Source organism: Athene noctua, chromosome 1 (genome assembly GCF_965140245.1).
Source record: "Athene noctua chromosome 1, bAthNoc1.hap1.1, whole genome shotgun sequence".
NCBI classification, from domain to species: Eukaryota; Metazoa; Chordata; class Aves; order Strigiformes; family Strigidae; genus Athene; species Athene noctua.
Window position 1 is genome coordinate 37,016,079 of NC_134037.1, and position 20,086 is coordinate 37,036,164.

The following is a 20,086-nucleotide window of genomic DNA, read 5'->3' on the forward strand; positions in this document are numbered from 1 at the left end:
CACAGCTGAAAGGAATGCTTACTGTACTTGTACATGACTGTATGTGTAATAACAACTGGATCTCTCCTAATTTCTCTTATGGAAAAATCTTTTATGTCTTACCTTGTCCAGATGGACTATCCTGGTCAACTTCCTTGAAAGGTGGTTCTGTTATATCCATCAGTTCTTTCTTCTCCTCAGCTTCACTATTCGCATCTCCAGCTTGCAGGAGATTAGGTGGGGTAAAGCTACTTGTGGTATAAACTGCCAGTGTGGTATCCTGCTCCACTGGAGACTCATAGTCACTGGTGACTAAGTCACGGTTAGCAGAATCATCTGTGGAAGGAGGCAAATCGGAATCCTCTGGTTCTGGAGGACTGCTAGTGCTACCCAGAGCATTGAAAGGCACTGTGAAACTTTGGTGGTCAGTAGTGATATCTTCTGTGTGTGGAGGCGATTTGTCCTGAAATGGTTCTCTGGAGGGTTTAGTAGGAAACACAGGTTCAGATGAAACAAAATTATTGAAGTCTTCAGGAGAACTGATCTCTCCACTTAGGACAGGGATGCCAGTTGTAAATTCATTGACCGAGATGTCTCCTGTTTGGTCCACTGTTGCTGGGCTGGGGTAACCTAGTGGGAGTTCCACACTCATGGAGTCCTCCTGAAAAAGTTTTTAAAAAACAGCTTTCATTGCCAAAGAGGCAAATAATCTTTAGGCACAGGAGTTTGCAAACAGCTAACTCACCATGATGTCATGGGATGTATAAAATGTTTGGCATGTGCATGTGATACTAATCACATTGTCTATACTTTTAAAAATGGTTGAAGAAAGATAACTTTCACTATCCCTCTCAGTTGCTCTCCTTCTCTTATTGAGATCTACTACTGAACTGGTGAGACATTGTTTGTAATTAAAACTGGAAAAGGTAATCAAGCAGTGATATTCTCCTGTAAATGCTCTAAACAGTATCTCTGTTGCTGTATAACAACACAACATTCATCCTTATAACATTTATAAAAGGCAGGTATGTATTTTAGCATGAGCCTTTTTCTGTGTATTTATGTATATCTTAACACTTATTTCATCTCTCACAGAGAAATAAATAAATACAGCAACCAGTATTAACTTACCAAGTCAGGTCCTGCCAGAGGAATAGTGACCATGGACTGTATATCATTATCCAAATCACTAGGTGGTATGATAGATTCTGGGGAAAAAAAAAAAAAAATAGAGATCACAATATTTCAGCAGTGGCACACTGAAAACTCATCAAGACACATAAATTCAGTAAAAGCCAGTATTAAAAGTATTATCCATCAAAAAATTACTTCTAAAAATCCATATTAGGAAGAAAAAGAGGCATAAATTTCCATTGAAACTGGCAGTTATGAGGGAAACAGGCATTTTATGTGTATTCTTTGTACTCTTTATTTAGTGTGAATGGGATAAGTATGCAGAGAGCTGAACCATGGATAAATGCTTAAAATCAGCTGAAATACAAACTGCTCAGTTAAATCCGCATGGGATGTAATGACGCATTATATTGTGTTGTTCATTAAACCTAAATTCTCTTAAGTTTTACCCAGAGTCCACACTATTGTTACTCTCAGCTTTTTAGCTTTAGTGCCCAGTTGCTTCCTTCACCCCCTTAGAGAAGCTCTTTAGATGTACTTGCATGTAAATAAAACTGGTTATTAAAAATAACTAGTGGGAAAAAGATTAAAATACTTATTATTAAGGTGTTCTATATGCATGAAATTTTTTTCTTGGGACTTTTAATCTACATTAAAATATGACATTTTATTCTTACAGAAAGTATTAGTTCATCTAATTTTTTTTTTTCCCAAGAAAATGCTGCTGTGTGTAAATGAAACACTACAGCTAAAATTGGGTATGTGTTTTAAGATTGTTTAATAAATATACATATAAAAATATTTTAATTTATTTTTCCCCATTTTAAACCCACCTCCCCAAAACTAGGGCTATGTTAGCTTTGAAAAATTTAATTGATGGTCTAGAAGGGGATATTTATTAGTTGGTTTACTGGACAGGATGCTGCCCTTCAACCTTCTGCTGGATGTCTTCACACCTAGGTTTGTCATCTACACTCCTGTGTTTCAGAGAACATAATGCACTCTTACAGTGTGTTTCACACCACCATTTTTAGCTTGGGATCAAACATTCTTTAAGGTTTCAGCCTCTTTGACTTCACTGGGAGGTTAGATGGCTTGCTTACAATTGAGACTCAGCTTTCAGAAAGCTAAATTTATGTTAGAGGAAGCTCTCACTTTTTAAAGAAAGGCAACTATCCATACTGTGAAATTAAAATTATATGGTTAATATTCATAGTATTTTTTTTCTTTTTCCTCCTCTTATTTGTCTTAGTGTGCAAAATATCCAGCTTTTCTAAACAAGCAACCAAGAAAAATGGATCCTCCAATATGATTGGAAGTTAAGCTGTATAATTATAAAGGCACATTTTGCTATAAAATTTAACTTAAATCATCCTTTGGATGTTATACAACACTTAGGAGAATGGGATACATCTAATGAAAACAATCTGTTAGAGAAGCAAAGGAGACCTTACTGAAATTGAATCAATTTGAAAGGACAAGTTTCAGCCTTGTGCGAGGCACCGGTCTGCTTACTGACCATCAGTAAACTGGAGAGTTCCAAGGTCCACTGGCAGGGACTGGTCTTCGTGGAGTGCTATAGCAACCAGTTGCTGAAGGTCCGTTACTGTGAGTTTAGTTGCTGGTATCTCCCTTTCTTCCTTTGGAAAAAGTGGAATTTTTTCATTTTCAACCTTATTAGATCCAATAGTTGAGATGTCATCTGGGGTACCTTTGATTTCTGAGCCATCTCTCTCAAAGTTTACCACATATCGTGCTATAGTGCTGCTTGATCTGCAAGGGGAAGATGCAAAAATGCCCAGTGCAGCAAAATAAGTTACTGGCTGAGGACTGATGCATGCAACCATAACTTATTATCTTCTGAAAAATAATACAGATATACTTCTTTCTAACGAGACTGTCATCCTCAAATTACTTTTACTGCACCTAAACCTTTTTTATTCTATCCATAATTTTTAACACAAATTCCAACATTGAAGAAAATTATAAGAATGTCCTAATATGATCCAGTTTAATTTGACTACTCAAAGACCTGTAGAACTGGTAATATATTTTGAAGTCATTGATTATTGGTTCAAACAGTAATAATTGCATTCTGAGGTTACTAGAAGCCATAATCACCTCTTAATTATGCAGGAACATCTGAAAAGGGATTAGATAGTTCATAAAACTACAGATAAGCAAAAATCCTATCACATATGGGATAACGTTTTACTCTTTTTTGCTGAACAGCAAGAAAGTTAATGTGTCAAGAAATCACTTTTCACAATGGCAGATAAGTTCTCCAAATCCAAATTAGTGTGTATATTTTCTCCCTAAATGTATTTGTTTAACAGCAGTCTCAAATTTTCACCATTTTTAATACATCATTTTTCATAAATGCTAAAATCACCTAATTAAAATGAAAAATAATGAGTACATTGTAAAACATTTGTACATCACTATGTTGCTTTTTATAAAATCAAATAACTGGAGACAGAGGAATTTCACTTTGTCTAGTATGTGCTATGTATTTACATTTCTATGACATGGCAAGAATCCAGGAAAAGCATTAGACAATTCTTCCTTTTAAACTACAAGTGGAATAGAAATTCTGGGAGCTGCTAAAAAAATATTTCCCAAAAGCACTTTTAAATAATAACAACAACAACAGACTGTGTAGCTGTTTGCATTGCCAGTTAAAAGATCCATGCTTATCAAGTAGTAACTGGTCTCTGCCATTCTATCTGGCCTGATAATGGAAATAACAAATCAAATTCTACATATTTATTGAAGATAATGTGGATATGAGAATTACAGCTATGAAACAGCAGATCAAAAATGAAAATTCAAATATGAAGTTTCCCTATTTTTTTTTTTTTCATTGTCAGTTTATGACTGATATAGATCTTTAGTTATCTGAATGTGACTTTTCTTAGGTCAACCAGTTTTCTTCCCTTCAGAGAGATCCTGACAAAATTTGATTACATGAACCTTTCAGATTAAGGTAAAAGCTGTCCCTGCTGCTTTATATCAAAGATTTTGTACTTAGGCAGAACACAAATCAGTTCACTTTGTCACATCATAATAAAGAACATTTATTGATGTATCTGTGTACATATAATAGTCTATAAAATGCTTAATCTTAGTTATGAATTACAAATTACCCATCTTTCTCCTTCTTCTGTCTTCATTTCATCATAGCAGAAAGGGTGTGATAAAGGATTGCAAAAGAAAGAAAAACAAAGATTCATGTATATTGGTAAATCAATCAGTCATACATAAAAAACATTTTCTGACCATTTTATCTTCTGTGTCATCTATAATTTTTATTTCTGTGTGAAAATGACATCCGACTCTATTTCACTTTTCCCCTTACAAACAATGGGAATCTCCGTGTTTTGAGTGGGGAAACAGGAGTTTTACTTTACCTTGATAGTTTGAAATATTTGCTTTCCTATTTCCCACTACAAATGGTGCAATTTGAGCACTGCCATTGCTAACCTGTTATCTTTATGGTGTCAATGAACACCTGCAGACAGTGGTAGCAACTGTTACCACACATGGTGCCTACCCAGATCCTAGTCACAGGGGTAACTTGACGTATTAATTAGCTCTGGAAGACATGCCTATGTTGACCTTCTGTAGTATAATGCCCTGTTATTTTCCCTTATGAATTCTCTAGCATATTTCTAATGTTGTCCTTCCATATTGCCTTGTGGCAAATGCTGCTAATATATGTAGCAAGATGGCTAAGGGAGAATGGACAGCAATACCTGTCTTCTTTGCTGATCTGTAACTCTGAGGAGCTAACTAGATGATAGAGAGCAATCCTGATCTTCCACACTGATACATGTACTTTCACATCAGCTCCTAAGACCAAGATACTAAATAGAAATGTATCACAGATCTCCTGGAGACGCAACTGAAAGAGATTAGTTATTGCAAGTATGAGATGCTACTACAGATTTTCTTTGCTTGTTCTACAGTAGCCAGCTTTTTGTTTTCCTACTTTCATTATCAAAATGTAAACAATTAATTTTCACTCTATTTTGCTCTTCTCTCTCTTTTTCCCCAGAAATTTTGCACAGACAAAAGCTAGGAAGAAGTATGCTCTTGCCTAAAATTTCATTGCAATATGAATGTTCTTCAACATGTATTAAATATTACTACAAGGACTGAATGTTCCTGATGTTGTGTCATAAACCCACATGAATTTATTTCTTTTTTTTTCCTGCTATTTATTCCTTTCCAATTTTATATTATTTCTTACTACCAATAATTTGGTTTTCCCTTGATTCTTTACACAATGTGCACTTGTCTATAGAAGCATAGCTATATCAAATACTCAGTTTTTGATCCCGCCCTCCTGCGTAGATTCTCTGTTGAAAAAATACACAATAGCTTATATTAGCAGTAAACATGCAAGGAAGCTAAAACTAAAAGAAATGGCAAGACAGAACAGAAATTTATTAAAAAATGAAACGTTTTTAATTGTTTGAAACACCTCGAAATCACGTACTGGAAAAGTTTTATACGTGTGAACATGTATCCTCCTGGAACCTTCTCTTGCCAAGGCACCCTCACTGTGATCTATGAAGGGCACAGGACCCACACACAAAAATGTAGCCACTTCAATAATCGCACTCCGAATTCTCTTTACCTTGTCATTTAAGAAGATCCTTAATACAATGTTGCTAGCAAATATTTTCAAATGATCATCTGATTCCTTCACCCCTCAGGGTATCAAAACTGCTTTTACATAGTAATTCAAAACCTCATAGTCTCCCCTGGGATGTGTTTGTACTCTCTCCATATTGTCTATGTGTCGTTCCCAGAAAATGATTTTCTGTTTATAGCGATACACACCCCACTACTATATAGGTCTATTCATATTGGAAGGAAAGAAGGAAGAGGAGAATCTTAGTGGCCAGTAGAAAAATGAGTCCCATTTTCTTACTTACTTAAATCCCAATACATGGATTTCTTTGAATCCTGGAAGTTTCTCAAATATTTTTTGCATCTATAAAAAAAGCATAAAATCATTAATTCTGTGTAAGTTCGACTGCTAAAAAGCAAGCACAGGTTAACTACCTAGACAATATTTTTCATATTTCAGAAAGAACTTTACGAAACAGACTCAACTCCTCTCTTTGTGGTATCATCTTTGCTCAACTTTTAAACGGAATATGTATATGCTGCCTGTATTACCTGTTAATAGGCGAAATGAAGTACAAAATACAGCTCTTTTTAGTAATGTAATTATGTAAATTAGTGACAATCATGTTCATAATAGAGCAAGTCAAACAACATGAATCAAATGTTTTTCTCATTTTCAGCAGTTTTTGTTCCTGAATAGTTTTGTCATTCAAGTTACCTTAACTGTAAATTGTTAATTATATAGAAATATTAACCAAATGCAGATGGATTTAGATTATTTGACAAATTGTTTATAAATTAAACAGGTTTAACGCTCTTGTACAAATAGAGTAACTTCATATATTTTTCATTCTAATGTAAACAATTATACAATTATATGGTTTTGAATAGAGGAGACAGTATAAAGAATAATAAGTAGAAAAGGTGAATTCTGTATACATTTTTCAGACTTTAGGATAATAAATATTTTTATCAGCACCTCAAGGAATAACAGTGTTTTGAGATCCAGATGATTGATCTTTTGGTCTTTTCCAATTGTAGCAACATTTTTACAGCTAAGTGAAACGCAATATTTTACGTACATCTACTATGTCAGAGGAAAGACATTTTTTTTTTTAAACACACAGTTCCACATTTCCTTTCTGACTCACTTCCTGGTCCTGTTAAGTACCAGGCAACACATCATTTAAGCCTTTCATCTGCAAGCAAAGCCTGTGGAGTTGAGGGAATTCAGCACTTGAAAAGTGGAAAAGCCTTTTGAGAAATCAGGTCCTTTTAATTCAGCATATCACTTTAAAAGTATATGAACTAATGTGGTGATCTTTCTTCTTCCTTAGCTATATGATTCCGTACAAACACAGCACAGATTTAAACCCCGTTCATTGATGCACAATAGTTTGTCAGAACTGGTAGGAAATGAGTGGTCAGTCCCGCAGCTTTTTTTGCATCTCTATTGTAGGTTAAGTGAAGAAGTAGCAGAAGATCAATATGTTAGTACAAGACTAATAGTATAAGATTAATGGTTGAAGGGAATGATCTTCAAGGTCTTTTCCAACCTAGATGATTCTATGTGATTCTGTGAAGACCAGGTACTAACCACACTGTATAAGCCTAGATGTCTTTTTCATCATGGCAAGCAGAAGAGAAGATAATGTCTAGTGCAGAAAATGGCCTTCTATCTACACTCCCCTTACCCATCTCTCACAAGAGGACAGTAGGAAAGGAACTGAGGTAAATACTTCATTTTGGGCTTGGTCTGCTTAGTAAAGCAGAAGTAACAGGCTGGGAAGATTTTTAAATGTTATTCATGTGACTAATGCTCACTGAAAGAGATTAAGGGACTAAATCAATAGGATGCAATTAATTTTCCTAAACTTAGGCAAGCTCTATCATTTTAGATGCCTTAAGGTCATCTGTTCACCTGCTGGTTGAAAAGAGTGCAGTGCTCTCATATTTGAGAGGCCCTTGCAGATGTATTGGATAATGTGGGGCACCTAAAATGACACCAGATACCCATGTTTAGGTAAGTGAATCCCTCTTTAGCCATGCTGACTGTTGGCATGGACTCTGTTCAGTCTCTTCAAGAAGAAGAGAACCAAGGTTCTCTTTATATCAAAACAAAGTTGATGCTTTCTTTTGACTGTATGTGTAGCTTTCTATTTTCTACTTTTGCTAAATGAATCTCCATTTGCTGATAGCGTAAGCAGCTGAATCAACATTCAACATGTGATTTTCAATGTATGTTGTGGTATACGGATGTACTTCTGAACACCTTCACTGTAATGTCTGCTGTAATTCTTCCCTCTTGCCATGTCCTGGAATGAATTGGAAACTGAGCTTGGAATTCCACAGCCTCCACCTTTGCAAAGGCTTCTCTGAAATTTGTACAGAAGCTCATGTCCCTGGACAAGGTTTTAATTCTGAATCTAACCTCCTCACTCTCACCCTTCGAGTGCACTTGTAAAACTGTCCTGTATCACGACTGTCCTCTGTCTCCTCTATGACCTATCTTTGGAGGAGAGCACATCAGGCGTATGTCATGGTACTAAATTACAAATTCAACATTGCATGTCAAGAACTGCTTTGGACTTTTAAAAGTGGCAGATAAAAATTGATGACAATGGAAAATAACAATGAAGAAACTTTGCATTTCTCCCTGTTCAATTAATGGAATAGCTTAGAAGTGGGATTGCTGAATTACATCATTATATGTGTAGTAAACAAAGTCTGCAGGAAGTTCTGTTTGAGGATAATACTGGAAATCTTCAGAGAAACCACTTTTTATCAGTTCTGCCAACACATCCTGCTCCATTTTTCTATGCATATTTGAAAGTGAAATAGCTTGCACTAAGGAATGCTTGTGAAACTGATGAGAAGCTTTAGCTAATTCTACTAAGAAAACCTTTTGGGAACCTCAAGTCATTAACTGCTATCTATTAAGTTGATAGCTCAACATTCAGTTAATATTATTAAATATATGAAAACACCACAGATATTCCAGTTCTTACAGAAACTATGGTAAAGCACAACAAAATGAATGGAAGTCTTTTGAAGAATAGTTCAGAAAACTGTAGCTAATTACTTTAACATTTATATTACATTTCTCATTAGGTTCATTGCAGAAATTAAATTATGACAAAGTATTGTCCATGAATTCCTGATTAAGCCTGAATAATATTCCTAAAGTTATTCTGTTCATCAGTTATTTGAGGTTCTACTGCTGACAAAGACGTTAGCCTGTTAGATTGATGGCTGAACAGATGGCCTAAATGAAGGGAAAAGCTAACTATGTGTAATAGAAAACTGAAGGTCCTGAGACAAGAGAAATTATCTATTCCAAGTGAGGGCAGTAGTTTCTAATTCTATTTCATGGTGAAGGTAGTTTCATAGTATGAATCTCAGCCAAGGTACAAAGCCAACATTTTGGGTTCACTCAGTCTCCTTACCTGTAGCTGAAATTTGGCAGCTAGTTGTCGGTACTGTGGGGAGTTGGGATCGTTAAGTTCGTCTGTGTACTCCTGATCAGTGAGAGTGACACTGAATTCTACCATTTGTTCAACAGGCAGTTCTGGGACTGTATTTGTTCCCAGCTCCTAGAAAAGAAGAGGAGAAGAAACAGAGAGAAATAAAACTAAGTGATGTTTTCCCCACGTTTCAGTATTTAATAGGTAGAAGGGTACACTTTTAAGCCCATCCCTCAAATAACTTTCTGAACTATATCCTACAAAAAGTGAGGGTTCCTAGACACATCTGTTGGCTTAATTCTTCTGCCTTTGCAAATAAGTTTCTATTATTGTGACTTGAGAGCTGTCTTTGATATGCATAAATGAAGGTGATGAAGAGAATCAAGCCATTTCTTGCACAGAGAGTGTTACCAAGTCTTCTTATATCCTCCACTTCGGAGGAAAGTGTATGACATTGAGGAAAGTGACAAGGAAGTGCTAACAGCTAGTTGGTATCCTACCCTCAGAAAACACAACCGGAGCAGACTGCCAGACTCTCTCTTACTGCTTCATTGTTCAGACATTTGCATTTGTTTTTTCCTGATAATAAAGTAGAATTAGGTCTACCTGTGTTACACCTTTTCTGTGCAGTTGACTTTACTGCTATTAAAAGTACTCGGTTGTTGTTTCCTGACACTATTTGTTTTGGCCTACACTTACTAATTTTTTCCTTTAATAATGTTAAACTCCAAAAGTCAAGTCGTCTTTAGGCTATGATGTGCTGGCCACAAGGAGTAATGCCACTATGGGCACATTCAGAATGATTTCCTAATTCATCCTAGATTCAAAGCTACACATTTGCTAATATTATGATCAGAAGGTATCTCTTGCTGCTTATTCACAAACAAAGCTGAGCTTCAAATTTCAAATCTTGGAATGGAAGTACCTCAAGAGGTGATGCAGAGAGGCCATCCAGGAAACTCTGCCTTCTGCCAATCTCTCAGTCCTTCTTCACAAATCTTGCTACTAATGTTAACACATACCATACCTATGTTTCACTGCCAGTGTATTTTATTACACAAAAAATAGCCTTTTGTTTTTTTCAGAATAAAACCTTTCAGGTTGCTATAAAGTTTACCTGTTAAAAATATGAAGGTCTTGGAACACAAAATAAGTTTTTTCTTTGCTGTGTGTACTACATATACATTGCATGTTTACCTAGCAATACTTATATAATTTGTATTCTTTAAACACTTTTTTATATTTTTATTTGCTCAAGGACAATTCTACTCTTTAGCCAGACTTTTTATACCTTGGATAAACAAAAAAACCACAACAAGAGCAAGACAATGATCAAGAAGAAACTGGCCCAAAAGAGCAGCAAGCTTATCAGTCTGAATCAAAAAGAAGAGTGAAAAACTGGGATAGGAAAACAGACTGCCCTCACCTTCACAGGAGTCTTCGTGTCGTTAACAATTTCGTTGAGCAGTGTGCCGTTAGGTACAGGTGCATATGGAGAGAGGGGTGTGCCAGGGGAGCCTGGGGGGGTTTAAAGAAAAATCAGGCAAGAGCAGATTTGCACATCAAAAAATCTTCCCCTTTCTCTGCTGGTCAGGTGTCAGCTCCCTGCAGAAGCTTTCCTTATGAAGGGTGTGTCTGAGTGCAAGCCTGCGCCAGTGAAAAGTGGTTATGACTTATGGCATAGGTAAAGCTGCTACTTTTTATACAATAAATGGCTTTTCTTTCCAGGTCAAAACATCAGTAGTGTTGCATGTGTGGCTGAAGGCAAAAATGCATCAGTAAAGTTGTGTGAATTAAACAATAATATTTGATCATTTCTTGTCATACTACATTACAGATCACCAAATGTCTAACCTTGACTTTGCCAATTGAGACCTTTGTCTCTATGATAGCCACCTTTCTTTAGGGCTCAATTTAAAGTAACAAGAGGCTTTGACAGTGTTTTCCAGCTAGAGGCAAAATTACCATGCTGGAAGCTACTGTCAGGGAGATTCTGACATATTTAGCCCTCATAAAAATATGTGTGCAGGATGTTTCCTCCTTGAACCGAAATGTTCATTTGTACAGATTTTTGTCACTGCATACATTCCTAACATTGTTTCAAAGAACTGTATTACACAACAGTGTTTGTAGGTCTGATTGGCATAATCTGCTCAAATTAATGTCTTGGCATCACTGTGACTTTCTGGCTAAAGTAACACTTTATTTTCATCTGCTTGCTTATTTTGGCTAACAAAATGTAGCAGCTGACACTAAATGTTATTTCAGAACCAAAGCAAATTTAGCTCTATTCTCTACAGGTGAAACTAGGAAATCATATGCATTTAAAGACTGAAACAAACCTGGAATGCTACATTTTAGTAGCAGATGTGCTGTAAAGAAATAAAAAAATTGCCTCTTACGGATTATTTTGCTAAAACATTTTCATTGTACTTCACTGAACTTGTCATGCTTCTACTGTATTCATTAAATTACAGCCTTCTAAGATTTATGAATCACTGGTTTTAGCAATTCTATATAATGGGCAGATGCAGAGCAAGCAAATCTGATTTTACCTGTAGAAATGGAAGGAGTGTCTTCTATCTTTTTGCCACCTGTTTTCCCTGTGGATATTTCATCTTTCCTATCAATCAAATAGAAATGAGTGATTTAATGATCAGCATGCTGTACTGGCAATGAAAAAGGTGTAAAAAAATGCAGAAATGACCCCTATATTAAGTGTACTTTAAATGAGAGAAGTTATTTCTAATGGAATATTTGATAAACTGGTTAAACAGGCAAGGGAATGGTAGATCATATTTTAGATTCAACAGTTTATATATTTCCTTTCCTCTCCTTCAATATGGTATTTGCTCTTACAGTGAACAAAAATACTGATTTGACATATTCCTCTACCAAGGTCTACTGATCTTGTGAGTCTGCTCATGCACTGACTGAAATGGAAGCAAGACTTGTTTAGATAATGTTCCACATTATCTAAATCAGCTACTGCCTTCTATATCTCATCCTATCAAGATAGTTTAGTGAGGACTTTGGGCTTCTAATTTTAGAGCCAATGGACATTTCATGGTCCCAAGGGTGTTTCATATGGTTTGGTATGAAGAGAGGATGGATGAATGTATTTTTCAGTTGTTAGCCTACATTATAATATCATAAGGATGCTTCCAAATAATTATAGTTTCAAATCAGATTCCTGATTCAAGATTATTACAAACTGTAGGAATGTTTACATTTGGATCTGGATGCAATATTCATTGATTAATGCCTACCGTGGTCGCCATGGCAGATAGCTGAAAACTCAAGTAAGAATATGGTGCATCATAGAATTTGTTTTCGAAATGTTGATATTATTTTCTTTTGTAAGTTTTACAGTCATGGGCTGTAAATTTTATAACTGCAACTCTTAGCTTGCTTGAAAAGCAGAAGTGGTATGTATATATTATATAAGCACATTTTATAATAGATGTGTTAAAGATTCCTGAATTTAAGGTTATAAAATAATTTATGTTCTAAACCCAAATTTTTATTCATTTGTAGTTTTTGGAAACATTTAGATTCTTAGATAAGAATCTTCTAAGTCACATTTTGAAATTTTTCCTTCCTGAAATTGGGGGGAGAATTTAAGTTGTTTTGGGTTCTAAGTAGAGTGTGGAAAAAAACACAGCATGAAATAAAAAACCCAACCATGGAAATAAATGAGCATAGAATTAATCAGAATGCAGGTAGAAATACCTGTTTTTAAGGCAGTGCACACAGGTATAGTGTTTGAAAATGGGTACAAGCGAAAGAACTAAAGGCACTGCAAATGCGTATTGTGGTGTTAATTGAGACAACATGAAGCTTGTAGCATAGACAGAAAAGGTGCCTGGGCTGCATTTCTATGCAGTACCAACCTAGATGTTTAATAATGAAAATAAAGAACATGAACAACTCCTGATTTACCACATCCTCTGGGTATTTTGTGTGGTGAGAACTAAAGTATTATTTGTAATATTTTCACAATGTGTGTGTTGTCTTTAACTGGAGACTAATCTCTCTACATGGCATCTACAGAAGATACAAAATGTTTCCCAACCCACACAGTAGTAAAGATGAAATCCAACAATGCATAATCACAGCTGCCTGTATTTCCAGCTAAAATACAAGTACTTTCATTGAATTTACTTCACCTTCTGAACTGTGTCTAGGGAAAACTATACTGTTCACAAAGAGCGTTTAGAACTTTGAGATCAGTCACTTATTGCTTTTCTGCTGCTGTTTGCACTACACTGAGTGAAAAGATCTCCCTTTGGACTTCCATGGGAGCTCAGTTAGGCCCTAAATTATTAAAAATACATTTCTGAGAAAGAAGAACACTCAAAGCTCCCATGTCTTAATGAATAAAGATACATAAGACCTCTGTGATCATGAGACAGTGTAACCTATGAATGGAAAAGATTATTTGCTACACCTGAAAATCTAAGAAAATTTTAAGTAAAAAAAGTAATACATTAATGAGAGAAACTGTGGACAATGATATACTATTTATATGCAGAGAGACAGAGTTCAGTACTGCAGCTTTAATCTTGCCATTCTCAGACTTCTGAGCATTGCTAGGAACATACTTTTTTTCCAAGAGTTTAGGGAATAAAGCATCACATTATTTAACACTATCGTGGGGGAAACTAAAGTGAAGGCATAGAGTTTTCAAATTATTGCTTAATGTAGCCTCCCAGATAGATAAACTGTTGTTAAGTTCTCTGACTTTCCTTTTGAGAATTGTACCAATTGTAGGTAACCTTTTGTCACGCTCCCAATCAACACTAGTCTAATGCGAAGTCACAGCTCTGTCAGGGTTTCATGCTCACATTAGTCTAAGAAGACGTTCTGTGGTGTCTCAGGGTGAACAGGCAACTCAAACATTTTGCCACCTTCATTATTTGTGATTCAAATACTGTGTACTATGGTACATACAGTATACACATCTCTCACAGCACACACCAAATACAGTGCTACCTGTATATCTGTTCACATCCACGCACACCTACACATATCTTTTTCAAAAAAGGCAGTAACATCAAGTGTCAAGGTTCTACTTGTGCTACTTACCTTTCCTGGAAGGTTCTATGTTTTACTCGCTGCAAAAAGATTAAGAAAAACAGCATTTTACTAGTGGGTGTATCCAACCATTGAGCAGAAGCCTGTTAGCTCTTTTGTTTACTGTACTTTTATGTTTTCTTTCTAACACATGCCCCCTCCTCTTCCTGAGCAATACTTTGCCCTTATATAAGAAGGTAGGGAGGGACGTGGATGTCTCCTCCCAGTTTCTAAACAAATGTCAGTGATCCTTACCCGTTGGATTATTTCCAGGTGCTCTTGGGAATTACTGAAGTTTTTGCCAATGTCAAATATGCAGAAGGTTTCCTTCTGGCAGGCAGTAACCCAGTTCTGATATTCCGAAGTATCAGGAATTCGATCCAGAAAAATACGAAAGGCTTCCCACACAGCTTCCTGGCAGACTGAGTAAGAAGAAAGGGACTGTGGATGAGTGCTTTGTACCAAAAAAGTAAACTCGAAAGCCTTTTTAAAGTGATTTGGGATTTACACATTTTACTGTACTTAGTAAACAAATCCAGCTTCTAGGCATTTCTAGATATTTAGGTCTTTTAGATATTTTTGTGTTGATGATCATTTGCCTTTATGTCAAACTATTAAACATCTTTGAGTTAGGGATTGCTAAATTTCCTCATTTTAAAAAAGAAATTAATTTGGCCTGTCATCATCATCAAGAATAAGGAGAAAACACAAAGCACACTTCCTTCATCTCAAAGGTACATATATACAAAGATACATACTGGATGTTCTAGTGAGAGCAAACGAGGAGGTAGAGAAAAAAAAATCTAGCAGTCATCATATTTGAATAATCATAATTTTAACTGTATACAAAGGTTTTGTAGATTAATATGGTTAACTATGCATAGAACCAGCTAAACAGAACATAGTTAAGATTTTGATATTTCTCCACACATATAATAAATATGTTAATGGAAAAAATGTTTTTAAATGCAGCAGGCTAAAGTGATTTGATTATATTCAAACTTTCCATTATAATTAGTCTTTTCAAAATCTTAAGGATATTCTGCAGTAAGTACATGCTTTTATGTTTCTTTAAACACCTCTGGAAAAATTGAATGACTTAGTATAGGTAAAATTCCTTTGGAAAGAACATGATTTCCTTCTCCTGTACACAACTCTACAGTCATTTGTCCAATGCTAAATATCTCCTCCATGGTGACGAATCACCCATTTAAATGCCAGACTACATCAGACAAGATTAACAGTTATGGTGGCTGCAGAGAGAACAGTAGCGTTCTACATCATTTGGGGAAATGACAATGAACATAAAGAGAGTAAGACAGTGGGGGAGATTTTGAAAAAGTGGTTTTCAGGAATGACTCTGAAGGAGCTTCATTTACTGGATGCAAACTGACTTAATTACATGAGATTATGTAAAGCATATAATATAATAATGTCTCACTCCTTATGCAAGAAAGCTGTGAAGTTCAGCTGCAGCATGTTACAAAATATATTAGAATGTGTGTTTGGGCTTGGCATCCAGTTTTTTTATTTTCTTTCTAACAGTCAGAACTCTGTCAGGCATTTCAGGAAAACTTGTAAGTCTTTTACAAATTCCTGCTGCAAAGATCTTGCTCTCTAGCACTGTGAGGATCCTTACATGCATTAGTATGTGAGGGAAGGGAGAAAGCAGCAGCAGCTAGTTTATAAAATGACTGCTCAGAAATACTTTATAACTTTTACTTTCCATTGATGATTCTGATAACACAGGTCTTAGATATGTCTGCAGAAGTGAGTTTTTGAGAGTCACAGATGGCCAGGTGAGGCTACACTTCTGATAGCAGTTTTACCAACATCTTATTGAAGTATCCTCTTTTTTTGTAAGTTGAAACCATTTCTAAAAGATTCTGGAAAATTCCCTCCCCCAGACAGCTACTGCCTACCTGACTTACTATACTAATATGTCTTTGGATTTCTGTTCAGGTATCAGTCCTTCCCCACACTCAAAATATTTGGGTTTCACTTAACTCACTTTGCACAGCCTCACACTAAACATAGAATGAATCCTGGCTGCATCTGAGTCATGCTTAAAATCACTGAGTGGTCCAGAGGAGTCCTCAAGCTAGCACAGAGCCAGTCAGGATGTGCTGTCCTGTGTGGGCTTTCCTGCTTAAGTGCAGAAATACCCACTTATGCAGGTTGAGCTCTGCAGTGTTTGTGAACTAGGTTGTGTAGGATAACCAACATGGCTTGGTTATTATTACCGATGTGTTTTGAACAGAACCAGTTCAGTTTATCTTAGCGAAATGTACATTACCATTCATGGGTGACTGCCTCTGTCACAACTCCTTGATTCCTCTGGTATTGTTAGAGTCAACACAGATACCTGTATTTCTGACTTTGTGAAAATACAATGTACACTCATTCAAGATGAAGGAACGCACTTCTTCAAAATATTGTTTAAAGTTAAATGCGTTTAGAGAAGGGGATTTTCAAACATATTAGAAAAAACCATTTTAACAAAAACTTGGTAACAATTTAAAAGCTGTTGCCTTTAGCACTTTGCAAAGTTCATTACTGTGAGATGGGACATTTATTTTCAGTACTTGATACCTGCTTTGACTTAGAGTGAGATAATTATCTGCATTATCTAAGATGTCAGTGTCTCTGAAATTAGTGTGATCAGTTTCTCTGGGTATTCTCTTGCTGTAGGGATGTGCTCACCTAGCTGTGTTAGGGCACCTCAATAATACCTCAGGAATCACCTGCCCTCCCAGTAGAGAAGCTGCAGGTGGAGCAGATGTGGTCAGATTATTAGGAAGGAACAGTCTGTCTTTGAATAGATGTATTCATTATGAGCTAGCAGTTGTCTACTTTCTATCATCTTTTTCTCACTTAAAACTCTCTGGTATCTGTTTTTCTCAGCAATAAAGGCTGAATAAAGATATACTATCTAATGAAAAGTAATCCAGTTACCAGAATTGAGATAAACATGACACATGGCCAGCTGAGGCGGTGTCATAGCTGATTCCATGGATGCTCCTAGTTTGCCCCACATGAGGGACTGTCTTCATGGTGACTTAAGCTGTGGTTATTTCAGAGGTTATTTTATTTCAGAGTTGGTATGGGGCCACAGTAGACTCAGGTTATTCAATAGCATCTGTCTGAGCTCCTATATCTGAGCTGCTTTGTGTTGTGCGGTCATTCCTGAAAGCATAGAATATATATATATATACACGAATATATATATATATATATATATACACAAATATGTGTAATTTTTCTTAGGGAGCAGTAAAATTCTCTAGAGGACAGATATGATCCACACTGCTGTTACAGTTACACTGCTGTTACATGTCATGGGACTTGTAGGAGTGGAAGTGGTCTTCTAGACTCCAAATACAGGAAAAAACAGACCTAAGGGTATGTCTACAAAACAAAATGAAGGTAAGATTGTCCCACAGATAGGCACAGACTGTAAGACTTCCGCTTGGACACCAGATTATCTTTTAATGAAAGCTTGTACTGTGATTACAGTTTCAAGGATAATTCTTGCATCACATTTTCACTTCTACTTTCTTTTTTTTTTTTTTTTTTTTTTTTTCATTTATCACTTTAATCAGGTAAATTAGCATGCTCAGCTGGGAGGATAGAAGTCTTGGGTTCTGAACTGTCCTTGAAAGAAAGATTTTTTTGAGGTTGTAACGAAGGATGTTGTAATGGGAAATGTGCAACTATTGAAGGGAGCAGAAACACTTTTTTCTGAATGAGTGTACAAATTATTCAGCTACAATCATCTCCATTGGTGTAGTATGCCCATGTGTAGTTTGCCCATGCTGCCTATAGCAAATGACTGCTGGAGTGAAATTTTTGCAGCTCCTCATCCAAGTTTCATTTCATAAGGAACTAGTTGGTTCCCTGAAAGAGAGCTGAAGAGCAGCCAATGTGAAAGGTTGGAGACCAATATAGAGGACAAATAGATTAGCAAAGTTGATTTAGGGAGTAGATGTTGCCTTAGATACTTGCATCCCAGAATGCTGGCTGTTTTAGAATTAGCTTTGGACCATCTAGCTGCAGCACAAAAATACGCATTTTTCTAATCCAAATTGGAAAAGGCACAGAATAAAAGACTGGAAGAAGTAGAGATAGGAAGAAAGAAAATATAAAAACCAGAGGGCTATTTACAGGGTGCTCTCTAGAGACCTAAAATTGGAGCAGTAATTCTGCAGGATCTCTACAGTCAAGGGAAGTATAGAAAGGCCTGCGGAGGGAGTGCCTTAATTGGGAAAGGGCAGAAAAACCATTCTAGACTTTTTAAAACTAGGACTAATGTCTTTGCATTATCTTCTGTCAATTATCTCAGTGTTTGTAGCATACCAACACTGCCACAGACTTAATATAACTACAGATACACCAAGGTATTTGTGCAATGACCGATGACTTGTCACGAGCTGGTGTGATTAACTCTGAGTAGCAATGATGGTACCTCCTGCACTTTTGAGAAAGGTGGTACATCTTTACAAGGTAGTGCAAGCATAATCTGTTCTTCTAGTTCTGCCGTGCTAGAACACTATACAATTACACTGAGTTCACTAGTCCTTTCAGTGCATTGTTTTGTTCTGTTATGGGAACTGTCTGCCTTGAACCATGCTGATGTACATGTAACATTTGATTATCTATTTAAAATAAAGCATAAAGCAAATAGCACATATACTGCCTAGAGCTAAAGAACAAGATTCTGGAAAATTATTGTGTTTTCTCAATTAAAAGAAATACTTTCAAGGAGGAAGTACATGCTGCAATCATCATCTTACCTCTTAATCTATAGTAAGCTTGGTGACTGGCTAAAATCTGCTTTACTGATTCCTGTGGGCAAACTTTCACACCAGTTGAGAAAAAGGATGACCTCTTTGTTCGGTGTTTTGCCATGTCAAATATACGCCTTATGGTTGATACTCTGGACCTCTTTGTTGTTCTTTCTGTTTTGTCTAACCCTGAGGTGTCTGCAAGATGTTTGGCTTCACCATGGTTTATTTTATTAGGGATTTCTGGAAAAGAGAAAAAGAAAGCATGTGCATAAACATACATTACATAGTCAGTAGGTATCCAATGCAAGATCATTTCTGGAAAATGAGCATGAACCTGAGAGTTCTTTTTATTACATTATAGTAGGGTCAATGCCCTGACTGAATTAACGTGCTGAGAAGTATCCTGTGATCATGTGGGAGAACTGGGACTCAAGAGACCTGGTAACTAATTTCCTTATATCTCAACACGTGACCCCAGGACACACAGGGTAGGAGTTTCAGAAGCTCTAAAACCTGTTTTCAAAAGTGAATTTGGGTTAGATCCACAAAGGGCGTTTAAGTGCTTGAACTTTGTGCTACACCATCTCATTGGTGAGCATATCACCCTGTAGGAAAATTGACACTACAGTGAGTGGTAAGTAATGGTCTGGAGCTTGGAGAAAGTGATGCATATCTGTATCAGCTTACAGTGTAAAAACTATACTAGCAGATAAGTAAAATGAGAAATAGTTGTACCTTAGATCTGCACCCTTTTAAGGTAGTCTTATCTTTCCTTTGGGTTTCAAGACACATGTCCTTTCACATCAGGTTCATAGCCTTGAACCTGTCACAAGAATTGGACCCTGAAACACTGCCTATGAAGAGCTGAATAGGAGTTTGGGGACAAACGAGCTGTTCCTAGTATTCCTCTTTTACTCCACAGTGAAGTCCTCTATAAACTGAAGTATTCAGCAGAAGAGACTGCAATTATGTTTCTTTGCCACTGGATGACAGGTATTGTGAACACTC

At 36.3% G+C, this 20,086-nt stretch overlaps 1 protein-coding gene across 1 annotated transcript in view; it reads right to left on the reverse strand.

Annotated features, from left to right (window-relative positions):
• Positions 1 to 20,086, reverse strand: part of IMPG1 (interphotoreceptor matrix proteoglycan 1) — a 64,061-nt gene that overhangs the window by 31,433 nt on the left and 12,542 nt on the right. Inside the window, exons 2-12 of the mRNA XM_074895941.1 lie at positions 19,085 to 19,318; positions 14,547 to 14,713; positions 14,304 to 14,332; positions 11,771 to 11,838; positions 10,642 to 10,733; positions 9,198 to 9,344; positions 6,057 to 6,115; positions 4,260 to 4,280; positions 2,633 to 2,886; positions 1,111 to 1,187; positions 103 to 640 (exon numbers count right to left, since the gene is read on the reverse strand). Of these exons, the coding sequence (XP_074752042.1) occupies positions 103 to 640; positions 1,111 to 1,187; positions 2,633 to 2,886; positions 4,260 to 4,280; positions 6,057 to 6,115; positions 9,198 to 9,344; positions 10,642 to 10,733; positions 11,771 to 11,838; positions 14,304 to 14,332; positions 14,547 to 14,713; positions 19,085 to 19,318 (1,686 nt within the window). The remainder of the gene's footprint in view (positions 1 to 102; positions 641 to 1,110; positions 1,188 to 2,632; positions 2,887 to 4,259; positions 4,281 to 6,056; positions 6,116 to 9,197; positions 9,345 to 10,641; positions 10,734 to 11,770; positions 11,839 to 14,303; positions 14,333 to 14,546; positions 14,714 to 19,084; positions 19,319 to 20,086) is intronic.